The sequence below is a fragment of the Melanostigma gelatinosum genome (genome assembly GCF_949748355.1).
Source record: "Melanostigma gelatinosum genome assembly, chromosome: 2".
NCBI lineage: Eukaryota > Metazoa > Chordata > Actinopteri > Perciformes > Zoarcidae > Melanostigma > Melanostigma gelatinosum.
In genome coordinates, this window is record NC_136635.1 from 19,170,772 (window position 1) to 19,186,841 (window position 16,070).

A 16,070-nucleotide genomic window follows, 5' to 3' on the forward strand; every position below is an offset into this window, starting at 1 on the left:
TAGCAAGAAAAACAGCAGTATATACTGGGGGATGAAGAACGGTACATACAAATTTTCCAACTCGTGGGATGAATGCAGAATTATGCAGGCATGCAAAGAGGGGCTGCAGATGCAACTACAGTGACACATTATATATCTATTATATATAATGCACATGATGCATGCAAATGTACTGTAGTAAGCCATAATACCCTTCTGTATTGGGATGACAAAAAATTGATAACAGACAAACAAACAGAAAAAAAACATAACAATTTCCCATGTGTATGTGCAAACAAAATGAGGTGCAGTGTGCTGACTCACCTCTGGTTCACCTTGAATGTAATTAAATCATGAATTTGTAGGAGGATAATTTGCCCCAGTAGGTAAAACACCTAGTATTATTTGCTTGCTGTAATCCCCAGCAAAGTAACGTACTGTACAATAATTACTGACATTGCTTTCTCCGCTTCCAACAGTTTATCGTGTAAGGCATTTAATATTCTACAATATGTGTTTTTAATGGATTGTGAATATGTTGGTTAACCACGCCACTTCACTAGATACGTAATAAAATATATTAAATTGCTGCTATTCATGACCCAAGGGTCTTTGATATTTTGTCTGACTGCAAAATGTGTTTTTCACTTACATTTGATATCAATATTTAAATTTCAGGTAATTATAAGAAAGTTTTTCTAAACTGATGAGTTTTATGAGGAGTGAGATAGTATGCCGATGTAGCTAAGAGGCTTATCACTAGCTAGAAGTCAGATCATTCATTTATGTTTAAATGTTTTATTTCGTGGTTTTATTTGTTATATATAGGTTTGGTAGTGAATTATGTATCTAACATTTTAGGGAAAATATTGAAAAAAAAACTTTCACAATTCTCTGCAATGCAACATATTTGCATGATGGGATCTTGCCGGTTGGTTTTGTAGCTACAGATGCCAATTGCATTACTCTGTCATAAATTGAAAAAAGTAATTTAATAAACCTAACACTAAAAGGCAGTCTGACTGACCTGAGGGGGGAAAAGTAGGAAAGCAACCTAATACAAGGATGTGTAAATGTAGTGTGGATCAATATGATAGTGAAGAACTACACAAACAAAATATGAATAATACTTTAAGTTAACATATAGTGCTTTTGAGAAGTAATTAGTTGTGTCTCTTGAGAAGATGGATGAATGGATGAGATAAATTACATCATTATAACGTTGTTGTTTTTGCTAACCCCTGCAGGCTACCGTTGCCATACTTTTTTATATGCTGTTACTTTTGATATGTTGGTACCTGCTCTTTCTCCATGGTCTAGACTTTGTGACTCCTGTCTCTTTTCAATAATCAGTTCTATCAAAATGCCTACAAACAAGTGCTACAGAGTAAGCCAGTTAAGCTACAGGACCACCAGCTCTACAAGTCGAGATATTGCCAGCCACTTCAGTCACAACTTACTGTATTTCTCCCAGTTCCACCCTGTCCTCATTTCCCACCTCCACTGAGATCATTCCTGAGAACAACTCAGAACGTTGTATTTGTAAACATGCATACAAGTTCAATATATTACATAGCTTCATTGCTTAATAATCAGTGTCAAACACGACAACATCTGTATAGCTTTTTAAAGAGAAATCCTGCCATTGTCTTCTTTCTTTTGACAGTTTAAAATGGTTTAAACAGAGAGTCCTCCTCCCCTTGATTTATATTGTCAGTGATGGTGATAATCGCCCTATCACAGCCCATGGCATGTGACACTGACTTTTTAGATGGTAGGTAGCAGATGCTGTGTTTGGAGTATATGAATGATAACAAAGGCTGTACTTACAATGCCACCACACTGCTCAAGAGCCCATTTAATTATAGGACATTAGTCAAACTTTTAGTGTGATTAGTGTAGAAAAGCAGGGGGATGAATAAACAACAATCTTTAACAAATGTGTTATTCACCAAAGTTGTAGGAACTGCGCACACAACATTAGAAGACATACTCTAAAGCTAGAAAGTATGCAACTGCAACTGACCGACTTGGACGTATTGACCTGTTCATACATGAAGACCATTTTCATTCTACCAAGCCTACTGTATATGTGTTGCCCATGAAAATAGTGAAAATAATCTGAGTTTTGTGAGGAAGGAGTGCACAATTCTAAGGTATCATCTGTAAATATAATACTTTGGAAAAGGGATGTGAAAATGAACAGACAACTTTCCTAAAATAATTTAAAAGAAATCCGTACAAAATGTGACTTTCAAATGCACCGACTGGAAAATATTTAGGTAATTATGATTTGCTTTTATTATTATTTATTTTTCAGGGTTTTTCTCGAGAAAGTATTAATTTGTGTGTGCAAGTTTTTGCTGTACACCGTGGGAGTAAGATCAGGCTCACGTAGGAATGTAAAAATGCATAATGTTTATTTTTTTGAGAAAAATACTCAAATTGCAGCCCAATTGACATCACAGCGTGACCTCTTCACTTGTTTTGTGAGCTCTCCTCACTCATCTCCTGGGACAATTCAGAAATGATTTTTAGATTCTGTTGTTCATGAGGCTGATCTGTTATAGTTTGGTTTGATGACATTTGACCTGTAGAACTCTCAGGTCATCAGACATGGGGCTCTTGGTTCTTGCTAGATAAGAAGAACAACCTTTCTCATTATATCAGATCCGCACACTCCAACGACTCATTCAAATTTCATCTCACAGTCCATTTGCCTTTGCCTGTCTGTATATATGTGTGTGTGTGTGTGTGTGTATTTGCGTGATTGTGCAAGTGATCTTTTTATCTAACTGCCCTGTGTTTCTTGTCCGCCATGATTTTTAATCATTTATATAACACGTTAGTCAATAATGGTGGTTTTAAATGTTTTATAAATAAACATGACTTCCCTGTGTCACCCCACTCTCCTCCCTGTTTATTCTGGGCACTCTCCTGTCATGTATTATTTCAGCTTGTTTGTAGTCTCGGGACTCCCATCCATGCACAACCAATCTGACAGACCTCGACAGCCCAGTTATCAGTTGTAATATTTTCTTTTTTCAGAAATGTTACTGATGACAGAATTATGTTTCATCCAAAATATGCATTCACTTGGTGAATATGTGACTCGGTTGTTTATTTGATTCGGTTCTTTCTGTGAAAAGCTGTCGAGAAAAACTTTGCTCTATAATTGCAGAGGGACATGCAGCGTTCCTAAAAGATATTCAGCATATGACCATTACTTTGCTCCTTGCTGGTTATTTAATTAACTTTGAATGCAATGCAGTGCAACTTAATAGGGATAGAAGCTTCAATTTCAAGTCAATATGTTTGTGTATGTACTCAGTAAGACAGAAGCGGAAGCACAAGCAAATTAATTAATGACGCATCAATTTTATAAATGTTCCGGGGGTCTGTTACCTTCCAACTGAATTGATCCTAAACCTGTCTTGCAGATCTATACTTGCAGGGTTTTCCCAAAAAACACTGGTGCAAAAGCACTTATTTAAGTTTCGTAAATCATTATGGTTTGGTTTAAAATGACCAACAGTGTCAACTCCAGAAATTGCCGAAAACTTGAATATGTAATGTTGCTGTGGCGTGCTGACAATGGCAAAAGTGCAGATGGAGCTTGCGACATTAACCGGGGGGGGGGGGGGAATCAGGTGGGCGTTACACTTCCGACATCGTGGGTTGGGCCGGCTTTATCAGTGTTAACCACCATATCAGAGTGGTCTAGATTTGCTAGCCAGTTTAGCACACAAACTGGGACTCGCATGCACTAAAACGCTTGTGCTACCGAACCAGCTCCGTAAAAAGAAGCTTGGATTACAATTCTCTGCTCAGGACGCCAACCCTCAAAAATACTGCTGTAATAATGCTCTGAATTTGAAATGTTGCACCTTTAAGAGCAAGAGCAGCAGCTAAATCTACCAAAGTATCAAATTTACTCTGTCACTGCTGACTGTAAATCTGGCTGATTTTTCATGATGCTGTTGCAAATCCATGGTATCTACTCTATTTGTTTCATTTATGCTTTGTATTTTATGTCATTTTTAATTAATCTAACATCGTTCATTGAGAATTTATTACAGCAAGTTACTTTAAATCAACCCATCCTTCTCTTCAGCACCATGGACAGCGGATGTTAAGCAGCTTTTAACAGTCTTGCTTGTAAGTGCTTTTTGGGGAATTTTGTGGAAAACTTTAAGAGCTTTTTTTTGTAAAACTACTCTTAGAAAACTCTTAACCTTTGAAATCAATTATTATTGGAAAACAGGGCCCTGTGAGTTATTTCCCCTCTCTCACCACAGTTGCTGACATACTACTCATTCATATATTACTGTCAACTTTGTTTCTCTCTTCACAAATAAATATAACATTGACTGAAACTGCTGTGTCCCTCATTACCATCCATCTGTTATTGTTATTTTCTCCACACTCATGTTTAATTCATTTTTTTCTTATTTTGTGTTTTTTACAAACTCTTTTTTTTTGTGCAGCACAGCTTTAAGGCTATCTTCAAGTCACAAAGAAGTATAAAACATGTCATCTTGAACTACTGTTCTATATGTATGAAATACTTTAGACATCAGACTTTCACAACTCCCACATTATGTGTTTTTTTTTGTTCAGATGAAAGCTACAAGCTACGTATAGGTCTAACCACTTTCCTGTATTACATAAAGGATAATTATTAAGTTCACCTTTTTCAAAGTAAAACAGAAAGGGAGGCCAAAATGTTTTTGGTCAGTTTTACGTCCAATCACTAAATCAGCAGTCTGTTATGAAAACCCCAGGGGACTGTTTGACTGGTCAGTGTTTTACTTCGTAATCTAAACAGTTATAGTGCGCAGATGCTGTCCAGAAAACTATGAGTTCAAATTTATTTCACTCAATTATTAATATATTCAATATTATAAGGCACACATTGTTGAAGGTCAATGCAGTTGTCATATTTGTCACGTATTTTACATCACCAAACAACATATTTCTATTTTTTTATAAAAAAGTGTTCATGTATTAAACTCTAAAAATAAATATATATGTGTATTTATATATTGGACCCGTTTGGATGTCCCTAAATGCCAATTGTGTATTGTCTCAATTTAAACACCATTCGATCAATTTAAACACCATTCGCCTAAATTATCAGGACTACATAACGATCATCCCCATCTGAAGTCGACTTTAATCTGGCTCCCTATTGTTTTAATATTCTGCACAGAAATTGAGGACTGCAGACGTATAATAATTTCACAAATCATTTGAATTTTGATTTATTTTGAGAGAGTCTTTTGAACAGTTTTAGTATGTCAGAAAAAAGGCAATACTGATAATATTGTTAAACCTAGAACAAGACCACCCTCTGTCAAGGTCCTCAACTGAAATGCTTTTGTTTTTAATAGTGTTGGAAGATACTTTACACGTCAACTTGGAACATAACAGTGTCAAATATCTTCCAGATACTGTTTGCCTCTGTCAACAGACTCAGAGTCATGTCGTGCAGTGAGGGGGGCTTTTCAAGTCTGACAGAGACTTACTCAGAACCAGTTAACCTGGGACCACCGAGTACACATATTTGAGCAGCACCAGCAGGTAACACATCCATCATACACGAGACATGAAATCATTATAATGCCAAGCAGCAGGTCAATGATCAAAGACCATTGTTGTCACCGTTAATAGTTTGCTGACAGGAAAACACCAACAAAACAGATCGCCATTGCTGAAGGAAACACAAATGATGTGTTATGCAGGAAACAGTTACAGTAATGTGAACCAGTCCTCTTACCTGCATCAGGGCTTGTGTAGTGTGACGTTTTATTTGTTTCTTTTTACAGTTTAAATGATCAACACTTGAATTTGCTGTACACTGTATGCAGCTTCAGAGAACCAACCATGACTCTCTCTACCCTTCTATGTCTATCTGTACAATATATATACTTGCATGTATACGTACACACATAGGTTTAGCATCTGTATGAGACGCAACGGGCCTTCAAGGAACAAAAAACTCATCCAACGAAATAGTACTCACGGACATCCACCATGACCTTGTTCTTAAGAATGTTCCACTACTTACTGAATTATAAATAATAATAAAAAACATGGCATTGTTACATTTATTTTTTAACATATTAACTGTTGTAATTTTGTGTGTGAAACATTTAGAAATATAAGAACATGCAGATGAGGCGGACTACACATTGTTTGTCAGTTAGTTGTACTACAATTGCACGTGGTTGGGCCATGTGAAGCAGAGTACATCTGCCAACTGTGAGTACATCTGCTAACTTGGAGTCTGTATGAAATCATAAGAAGGCAGAGTTTACTCACAGCCCTTGTATGTATGCGGAGCTGGCTGCTCCACCCTCTGCAGGCAGGCTGGCATTGACCTTGGGGCAAAGCGCTTCATCTCCGCGCACGCTTCACCTCTTAATGATAAAATGAGAAAACTGGGTCGGAGATGTACATTCCCACCAGAAATAGTGGGAAGTTAACATCTTCAGCTCAGCACCAAGACTTCCAACTGGGAAATCATCTCTAAATAAATCAAATGAGTTTCACAAATAGGTGAGGAGCCTATGGGAGGCCCAGGTTTGCTCCTGGGAGGAATGAACAAGTCTGGATGATTAACTGAGAAATGAATGACCTGCTCATGTATCCACTAGAAACCTACTTGTGCAATCAAATGACTCCAAATTAAATGATATTTGGTACGTTGAGTTCTTTAAAGAGACCGATGTTGTTTTTCATGACTATTTATCATCTCAGCTCAAGGAGTTTTAGTCATTCCCTGAAGAAAAATCGGAAACACAATTAATTTGCTTCAAGAAAAATCATGTTCAGATTTCGCCGTCTTACAATAAGCAGAAAATTAAGTCAAAGTCATATTGTATTTGAAAGAAAAGACGCTATCACAATGTCCACTAACGGAACATTTTTGCAGCTTTTGAAAATGTCTACAATGGCGCTTTAAACTCACACATTTTGCAAAAGCGAGAATAAGAGAGACAGGGAGAGAGACGCAAAGAAACCGACCATGCGTTCACATTAAAAAGCAATGGTAGTCTGCCATGAGATAGCATTACAACTCACCAGAGTTGGGATCGGAGTTGCCGTCAGCTTCAGTCCTCTTATCGGGGGAGGCCTGCTCGTAGAAGTCGTCCTGCGCCTGCACCAGAGGGAGAGGTTGTGTGAGGAGGGAGCCACTGCCTACAGGCTCGTGGTCCCCCAGACCGCTGTCACTGCAGCTCTCCTGAGAGCCATCCGGCAGGTGAAACGTGACGCGCCGCTGCGACTAGAACCAAGAGCACAAAACAGAGCCTCTGATGTTAGTGCTCTGCTCTGCCCCCTCAAAGTTTTATCCCTATAACACTATGATTTGACACTGAGCTGAGCAAGCCCATGCTTGACACACTGATCAGTACTGCAGTGTGAAATAAGCAGCCTTAAGGGATTGTCTGAACGATGTAAAATGTATTAAACATTTACAAGTCAGGAAGGCATTGACGAATAGAAGGGTTCATTTCCCATTTCAGAAGACTGATTGCCGAATGTCTATTTTGACCTGGGCCGCGTTATTGATGGGAAGGGGAGGCAACACATGGTAAATACAGTCACGTTTCACTGCACAATGACAACCAATAACAGCATGCAAATTAAACATCATGCACTGCAACGAAAATTGAGCAAGGTGAAAAGTGCAAATTGGTGAGCCTTTTATAAATGCATGGGTAATGCATGGTGTAATTAATGTCAGGGATAATTAATCAAGGCCGGGGAAATGTCCAGATATTAGTGGCAGCATGTTATCATGTTTGTGAGGACTGCTTCAGGGGCATTTACAGCCCAATTGTTTGGTTTGTGTTGTCAGTTTGTCTGCGCGTTGGCAAAGTTAAAGTGGCCTGCAGAGTCAACAGAAGTCGCCCCCAGGGTGTCCTTTCCACATTCCGCACTATCACTGACGAGAGGTATTTCTTAACCCAAACGTGTTCCTGATACAAGTCGTATATCTCTCCTGCTGGAGATATGCATGCTAACACAGACGCGCACGGACACACGTACACGCACACACCGTCCGTGAAGCCATCCTGATTGAATTTCCAATTGTTAATTCCGAGTGTCTTTTCCCCTTGCTCTAATGACATTTTCCTCAGTCTTTTTCATAAGTCCAGACACAAGCCTCCAGCTAACCTTTCGTGAGCACAGAGAGGTCCCTGCCACATCCTTGGTGATGACAGGCAGAGACGGGTTTTACAGTAATTATTGGCAAAAGCAAAGGTCACCCAATCTGCAGTCTACTGCAAATTACCTCATTATATATTTTAGAACTGCTCCAAAAAAAATGCAACATTCAATTCACCAAAAAGACGGAATAAAGAAAGAAAGAAAAATGGGGTGGTGAGGGAGGCGGGGGTTAGGGACTTGCAGGCAGACCGAGGAGACTGTGGGTAGAAAAACAAAATGCATGGTGTTCAATTTTCATGAGGGACAGATGATGTAGACATACAGAGACAGACAGACAGACAGACAGACAGACAGACAGACAGACAGATAGATAGATAGATAGATAGATAGATAGATAGATAGATAGATAGATAGATTATCTATCTATCTATCTATCTATCTATCTATCTATCTATCTATCTATCTATCATAGATAGATAGATAGATAAAGCTCTTAATCTGCAACTCAAAGTCGACCAAAACCTGTCTGCTATAACAACGCTGGAGGAAGATGTCAATCCTTACATGCCCAGCGGTGTTGCAATGACACTGATAATACTCAGATGACAGAAGGGACAATGGATTGAAATGACAAGAAAGAATGTTTTATGAAAGTCGGGGCTATGACAGCTATGTGTATTGCATGGGTGTCGTTTATGACAAGCCACGGTGGATTTAATTATATACTTAGCTTTTTTGATGCCCTTTTAAACAGAATTAGTTGCAATCAACAGTTAAAATACGAATTATAGATAAACACTTATCTTATTTGACAGTTGAATAGGCCATCTATGAAAGGCCTATCAGAAATAACACCATCCAAAATCCAGTATTCCCAAAACTCAAAATCAGGATTTGAACAATGCTTCACATTTGCAGTCTCCAAGGAGAACTGAAAGTGCAGAATCAAGTACAATTAAATGTAAAGGTCTTGTAAAACAGTTGGAATCTGGGTAAATGTCACCGGTAGTAATTATAAAGAGGCAGGTGATCAGATGTGGCATTTGGAAATGAAAATGACATAATGGCGAGAAAAATAATCCAGCTCTAACGGGGCTCCCTCTTTTGTTTCTTTGTGTGACAGCTAGACTATACTGATTAGGAGATATAGTTATCATTTGTACATAAGGTGAGGCATGCTATGGGTGTGTAGTTTAAAAACAAAATAAACCCTGGAAAGCCGAGGGGTGAGGCGAGCCTTAAAGGTTTGACAGGTTTGGTGTATTTGCAGTTAATTAACAGTGGCTTCATATGTTTTTCTTCCTGCTGATGCCAAAGTCGTTGGCCTAGGGCAAGGTAGCCATCTATTTGTTGGCTGCGCTGGAAGTGCCAAGCTAGCTATACTGATACTGGCAGCTTTTATACCAACTCTTTCCAGAGTTAAGGAGGCAACTATATATTTTTACATGAAAGTACTATTCATTATGCATATCTAAACAGCAAACCTGGATTAATGGATTGAATAATGGGCTAAACCTGTAGCTGATCAAAGTGTATTATTAACATGGTGTTTATCCATTAAACTGGATAAGGTGTGGGATTGGGAGTAATGTACAATGTACAGGAGCTTTTCCAAAAAGGCTCAAGATAAGTACATGACAGTATCGAGAGTACATGCCCATCAGTATGAAGACATTCATGAAAATACTCTGATTAAGTGAACACAAAAGGAAATGCAGTAGACAGTGTGACGGTGGAAAAATGAATGCTGTTGATTGAAGACCAGGGAAAAGAACAGCAATGTTAATCCTCAATTAATCACAGTGACAAATCTGACATTACAAAATGGTCTTCTCATATACATGACATGTGCAGGCAATAATAGAAGTGGTAATGACTTTGTGTGTAATTTCCTTTCATTTTGATTTTTGATTTTTCACTGTGTCTGTTTGTGTTTGCACATGAGTTTATTTGTGTGTTTAAGGATGTTTTTGAAGATATTTGTATTTCTCTCTTGCTGACAGACACTAGTAACATCAGCATAACACCGGCTTAAACTATCCCTGCTGCCAGTTTACAAGTTATTACGGCTTATCACGCCTGCTAACCCGTACTATCCGCTTGTTTTTATAATTTGCCTGACCAAACACACTTAAACAAACACGGAGCAAAATCGCAGCACTTTGCTGCTGGAGGGTTTAAATTCCAGCAAGCCTGCACATTATGAAGAATGGCGTTCGCCCCTGGGTCTATATAGAAAGGATACGATATGAAGCAAACTGAAAATAAAATCTGACTGGAGAGAATGGCGATTTTGTTGCAAATGGGGCAAAACACTCCATGAGTATTATTGTCATTATCATCACTATTAGCTGGTGGAAAAGTAAATAGTAGTAATATGATATATTAATTCAACGTTCATTCGTTATTTTGATCTGAAGCTTGCATTTCCATTTTTAAGGAGTAACAAATTGCTTTTTTGATCAAGGTTTGAACAGAACAATCTGTAACCAAATGGCAAAGATAACATACATAAAGCAGTTCGTCACCCACAATATATACCAGCTACTGTAGCTCTTCGTGTCAACACTTCTGCTGAAAACCTAAATCAGTGGGTGAAATAAACCAAATCACTGCGCAGTAAAGACTCAATCCCACAGACAAAACAACTGATAGAACTTTGGTTTTGTGTGACAGAAAACAAATAATAATAGGGCTCATGAGCGCTCTCTTGCACTCTCTCCGCTTCTCGATCTCATCCTGGGTGTGGCCATATGGAGCACAGTGTGCAAGTCAAAAACAACTTCTGTGGTGTATTGTTTCCCACATGAAGTCAATATAACACTACATTTCTATAAGGCAGACATTTAATGAGCAGAAGCACATACTGAGCAGACATGCACACACCCACACACACACACACACACACACAAAAGAATGCAACCCTGTCACCCCCACAAATAATCTTATCTAACAGCAGTCTGACACCTGCGGTGAGAGAACACTTCCCACGAGTCCGTTCTCACAATCAGACCACTGAGGGAGATCAGTCAAGCAGGAACACAAAACTCGCAAAAAATATCTTTCCCTTTCTCTCTCCTCTCTCTCACTCGTTCTCTTCCCCTTGGAGACCAAAGGTGCTGTGCCATCTGCTGGTCACGTTGGAAAATACATTTTTCTTTTCTTTTTTTTTTTTAATCAATACAAGGTCTCAAAGCGTGAATGTCTTCTTTATCCACATGGTCATGCTGATTGATTTTTTTTCTTTCTCTGTCATCTCCTCTCTTTCTTACACCTTTGCACTACTATTACTGTACTTCAACACTTGCTGAAACAACAAAATGACAAAGCAAAATCTTATTTGATACTTTTAACCCTTAAAAAAAGAAATAATCTATACCCTGTTCTTGATCTTTCATCATGTTTTTGGTGTCATACTCTATTCCCCGCAGAGTTCCTCCACAACCCTGACAAGCTGTAACATTCCATAAAACATCAAATCAAGTGAAACATTAGCAGATGATAGAAACTGCCTCCTGTCAACATAACATCCGGATTTCCTTTGGGATAAAGTGCATCACAATCTCAGTCAGGCAAGACTCTATTTTCCTGACATAAACACAGTCAAAAAAGAGCTTTTCAGACTGCTTAAAAAAGATGAAAGACGCGGAGATAAAAAGAGTTCCCAAACTTGTTTCTGTAAGCAACACTCAAATACAAAGTGACAAATGAATCATAATCTCCCCCGTCTTTGATTATGCGTCTAATATTGACGTAGTCTGCTCCTGCTGCCTCTCCAGAGTCTAAGTCAGCTGCCTTCTGCTTTTCATCATGAAATCATAGCGAAGCAGTTCAGAGAAACATCTGCAGTCTGCCACATCCACAATGAAGCTCGATCAGTCACTCCCTCGCTCTTTGGTTCACCACAAATATACACATACGCAAACACAAAGACAAACATACATAAATCTAAGTCACATCTGACCCATTTCTAAAATTGCAAGCTTGGAAGAGTGGACATGCACTGTAGTGTGTGTGTAATTTCTAACGGCAGTGTGCTTTGCGTTTGTCATTTCCATAACACTTGCTTAGCATGTGATTATCAACACAGTCCATCATTTTGACTCTTTCTGGGCTAAATGATCTTGTGCAGATTTATGGATGCAGCATACAGAATGCATGTTTATTTATTTATCCTTCAACCATTTATTGTCTAACCCACATGGAAGTCATTTATTCTCATGAAAAAGCATGTATGTAGTCGTCCGGTGTGCTCGTCACCAGACTCACCTCTCATCTTTCACAGATGACGGGAGCGGGAGCGGCAACTGCTGAGACAAGTTCCCTCTCGCTAATGTCCTCAAAGTCCAATTTGTTTTCCTTTCATCCGTCTACACCGCCTTAATTAAGTCCATCTCCTCCTACAGTCACACGCGAGCATGAGCACCCGTCCCTGCTTTTTTTTTCTTGGTTACTTCAATGGATATTTGGGTTTTTGCGTGAAATGTAAGGATGATCAGAGCAGTGAAACAGAATCAAAACATTAAAGTTGCAGGAGTAAAACCAAAGCAATACGCAGATACATGCTACAATTCTCTGTAGAGTCAATTTAGGGTGCTACGAATTGCCTTGAGCAGCTACCGTAAACAGCACACCCAACCAAACAGTGGATGTCTCAGATGCCTCATCTTGTCAAGTTGTTTTAACAATGAAGAATAAAGAAGACAGTCAACAACATCATCCAACATGTGATTAGATGTCCTTAAATTGTTTCGTCCTTCATATAATCGCCATCAATAGTATCAAAAATGAATCTATTGCCCTAGATATGCATGTCTAACGTACATAGCTAACCTACAGATGGGTAAATCTTCCCAGCTCAGCAGCAAAGAAAACCGAAACTAAACAGATATTACCTGAAAAGACTTCTTTAGAGTTCAATAACCTGACTTGGCTGAGTGAGAACTGCGAGACAGCAGTAGTTCAACCAGCTTCCCTCTGTGCCTTAAGCAGAGCTGAAGAAACCTGTGCAACTGCCACAGAGCATTTGCTACAAAGTTAACCACTACTGACTCACTCATCGGTTCTTCCCTCTGCAGACATCCACTGCCATAAAACGAGACACTGGAATTATTCTCTATGTGCGTCTCCTGCAGGATGAAGGATTTGACACTCAGAGACAGTTAACTACAGAGCAGAGCAGGCAAGGCCCTGAGCACTGAATGGGGAAGCTTGATGTGTTTATGAGTTACAGTCCATGTGATCTTGGTGATGCGCTCACAATGAAGTCACTGCTCTGTGGCACTTTGGAGGGTGTCTCCTCTTTTATTTACTCACCACAAATGCGTGTGAGACATACCTTTGTGTCAATGCACTGTAGAAAATAGTTTGAAATATTAAAAGGTAATCAAAAGTAAATACAAGGCATTCATGCTGCATTGAGACCTACATATTTATTTGTACTCACACAAAAACCAAAGCATAATCACAGTGTACTCTATGATTCATAATACATAGCATACCACCCTATTAGCTGTCATTAAATCCTATTTGCGATTCCATTACACCAAACTGGTACAGAGGCACACATTTGTTGAGTTGGATCCCTGTTTATCCTGTGGAAATGATAGCTATTTACATAGACCATGATTATTCAGCTTTGAGAGATCAAATGCAAATCGATGCAGCTGGGAGGTCTTGTTGACTTTGGCCACTGGTGATTTTTTTTGTTTGTTTCCAGAACAGCAAACAGACAGATGTATATTTTTTTGTTTATCTTGATGATAACAGCTGAAGGATAGCACAGAATATTATAACCTTTTAACGGACTGTCTACTAACTATATATCGTGTTCATTAAAACCAAGCAATCGTAGAGTTGGTATGTATAATTTGCACAAGATGTGACAGCTCCCTCTACTTAAATCATTTAAATCAGGGGCTTGTATTAACAATGAGCAACAATGATTCTTAATACTGTAAATAATTAGCACGCTACCTACATAATATATACATTACTTGACTGATTGGGCTTGTATTGTCACACCAGCGTAGACGCAAAGCAATGTGAACGGTGAGTCAGCTCTACCAAAAAGTTGTGTCTTCTTATTATGTCTCAAAGCACTTTCTTTTCTGTTTGCATAACCCTATTAACAATAGTTTTGATTTAATTTATCCGTCCTGTTAATGGAAAAAAGGTGTCATCAGGGTATTAATCTAATACATTTCGTTTGGAAACTAATCCACACGTTAAATTCACAAGCTTCTACATTATCACAATCTCTTGTTAAAAGCTGAATCCAACTGACTGGATAATTAGCGAAGTGCTATGAAGTGCTAAAACTTAATGACATGGGCAACAACTGATTAGTGTGATACTGCAGCTTAAAGAGAAACTGTATGCACAGTAGCTGCTGTTTAAAGACAATGAAACTATAAAAGGCAACCTACAGCAATATCTCTCACTCCAACCAGCATTCCAAAGTTATGGCCTGAAATTAATTGAAAAGGCTTTGTTAAATTGTTGACCATGTTAACCACGTTCCACTATAACAAAATGTAAATTCACTTAAATAGTATGAGAAGGACATTTTGCAATCTCTACTTGTAGCGGCAACTTGTAACCTCTTCCAAAAAGCAGCAGATGTTCATGTCACTTGATAATGGGAAGTGATAACGGAAGTGATGATTGATGCACCATGGCAAGGTGTTGACAGTGCCACCAAACATCACTATCGACGCCGTGCACTTACTGTAGGTGCCAGCCGTCATGGTGTTACATGGGCATGCACACCAGACATACTTAGGCCTGTGTGTACAAAGATGCGAAATGTCGACTGAAGAGCTTTGCAAAGTCCACAAATATCTTTTTGTTTTGCCAATTTCACAAGGATTTAAAGAGTTGGGTGCATAATTGCATTTAGAGTTAGCGTATAATTTATTACACGTATATTTATTGTGTACATATCAATTCGTAGCTTATACTGTACGGTACAGAAGCACTGTCTCCTCATGTATCAATTGCTGTGGACAATCAAAGCTGCTTCATACTAATCCTCATTATAGCACACTACATTGGATTTGTAAAACATCCAGCATACACACACCTGCTGTTTTGCCATTTCACCCATCAGGAAATCAGAAGCTAACTTTTTCCCTGAGAGGACAGTCACAATGAGGGAAAGCCTTTGTAATTCATTTTATGGTCAATGATCTTACCAACAATTATTTCTGACGCAACTAATCATCTGGAAAATAAGAATCACCCAGACCTTTTTCCATTAATTTTGTTGCCAAGCAGCCAGCAATTCCCCTCCAACAGTTTCTAGTGAAAACAAGGCACCAGCGTGATGCATAGTGGTGGATTGTGTGTCGCAGTGCATAATTTGTTTTTGTTTGTATGTGATCGCCTGCCTGTTTGCATTTCGGGAGACTGTGACAGAAAAGGAACACTTCTCTGTGTGTGTGTTTTTTTGTTTCTTTCACTGATGGAAAACCATTCAGCCAAAATGTAGACCAAAGTAGCATTATATGTTTATGTCCGGTAGCAAAGCGACAGTTTTCAGCATTGTTGAATTTCTAGAAATGTCTTTTATTTGTACCTTTATTGCGCAGCAGGATGGAAACTAGATTTGCACATGATGAACAGAGGAAGAAGAAACATATGAAAAAGAAAGGAATGAATATTAATGGACCAGAAGACATTTTCAACCATTTAGGTATCTGTTTTGTGAGTTGTATGGCTCCCATCAGGATCTTCCGTTATCCTTTCTATGGATTTACAACACTGAATGGATATCCTAACCAATTAGAAACAGCACACGTTGTTTTCAAAATAACTGGTCTTTAAATGGTGCTGACAGAACACAATTTAAATCCATATAAGGGCAGGGCTGTATTTTAAACAGTTCATCTGAGGTTTGCCTCATCTTGAAC

The 16,070-nt window shown here is 38.7% G+C and overlaps 1 protein-coding gene across 4 annotated transcripts in view; it reads right to left on the bottom strand.

Annotated features, from left to right (window-relative positions):
• The window catches only part of pcdh9 (protocadherin 9), a gene marked incomplete at its 5' end in the record, with an annotated part of 174,799 nt that overhangs the window by 45,742 nt on the left and 112,987 nt on the right, over positions 1-16,070 (bottom strand). For 2 of the 4 annotated variants that reach the window (XM_079284646.1, XM_079284645.1), the window contains one exon: positions 7,066-7,267. In XM_079284646.1, the coding sequence (XP_079140772.1) occupies positions 7,066-7,267 (202 nt within the window). The remainder of the gene's footprint in view (positions 1-7,065; positions 7,268-16,070) is intronic. The other 2 variants (XM_079284648.1, XM_079284647.1) reach the window with 2 other exon arrangements.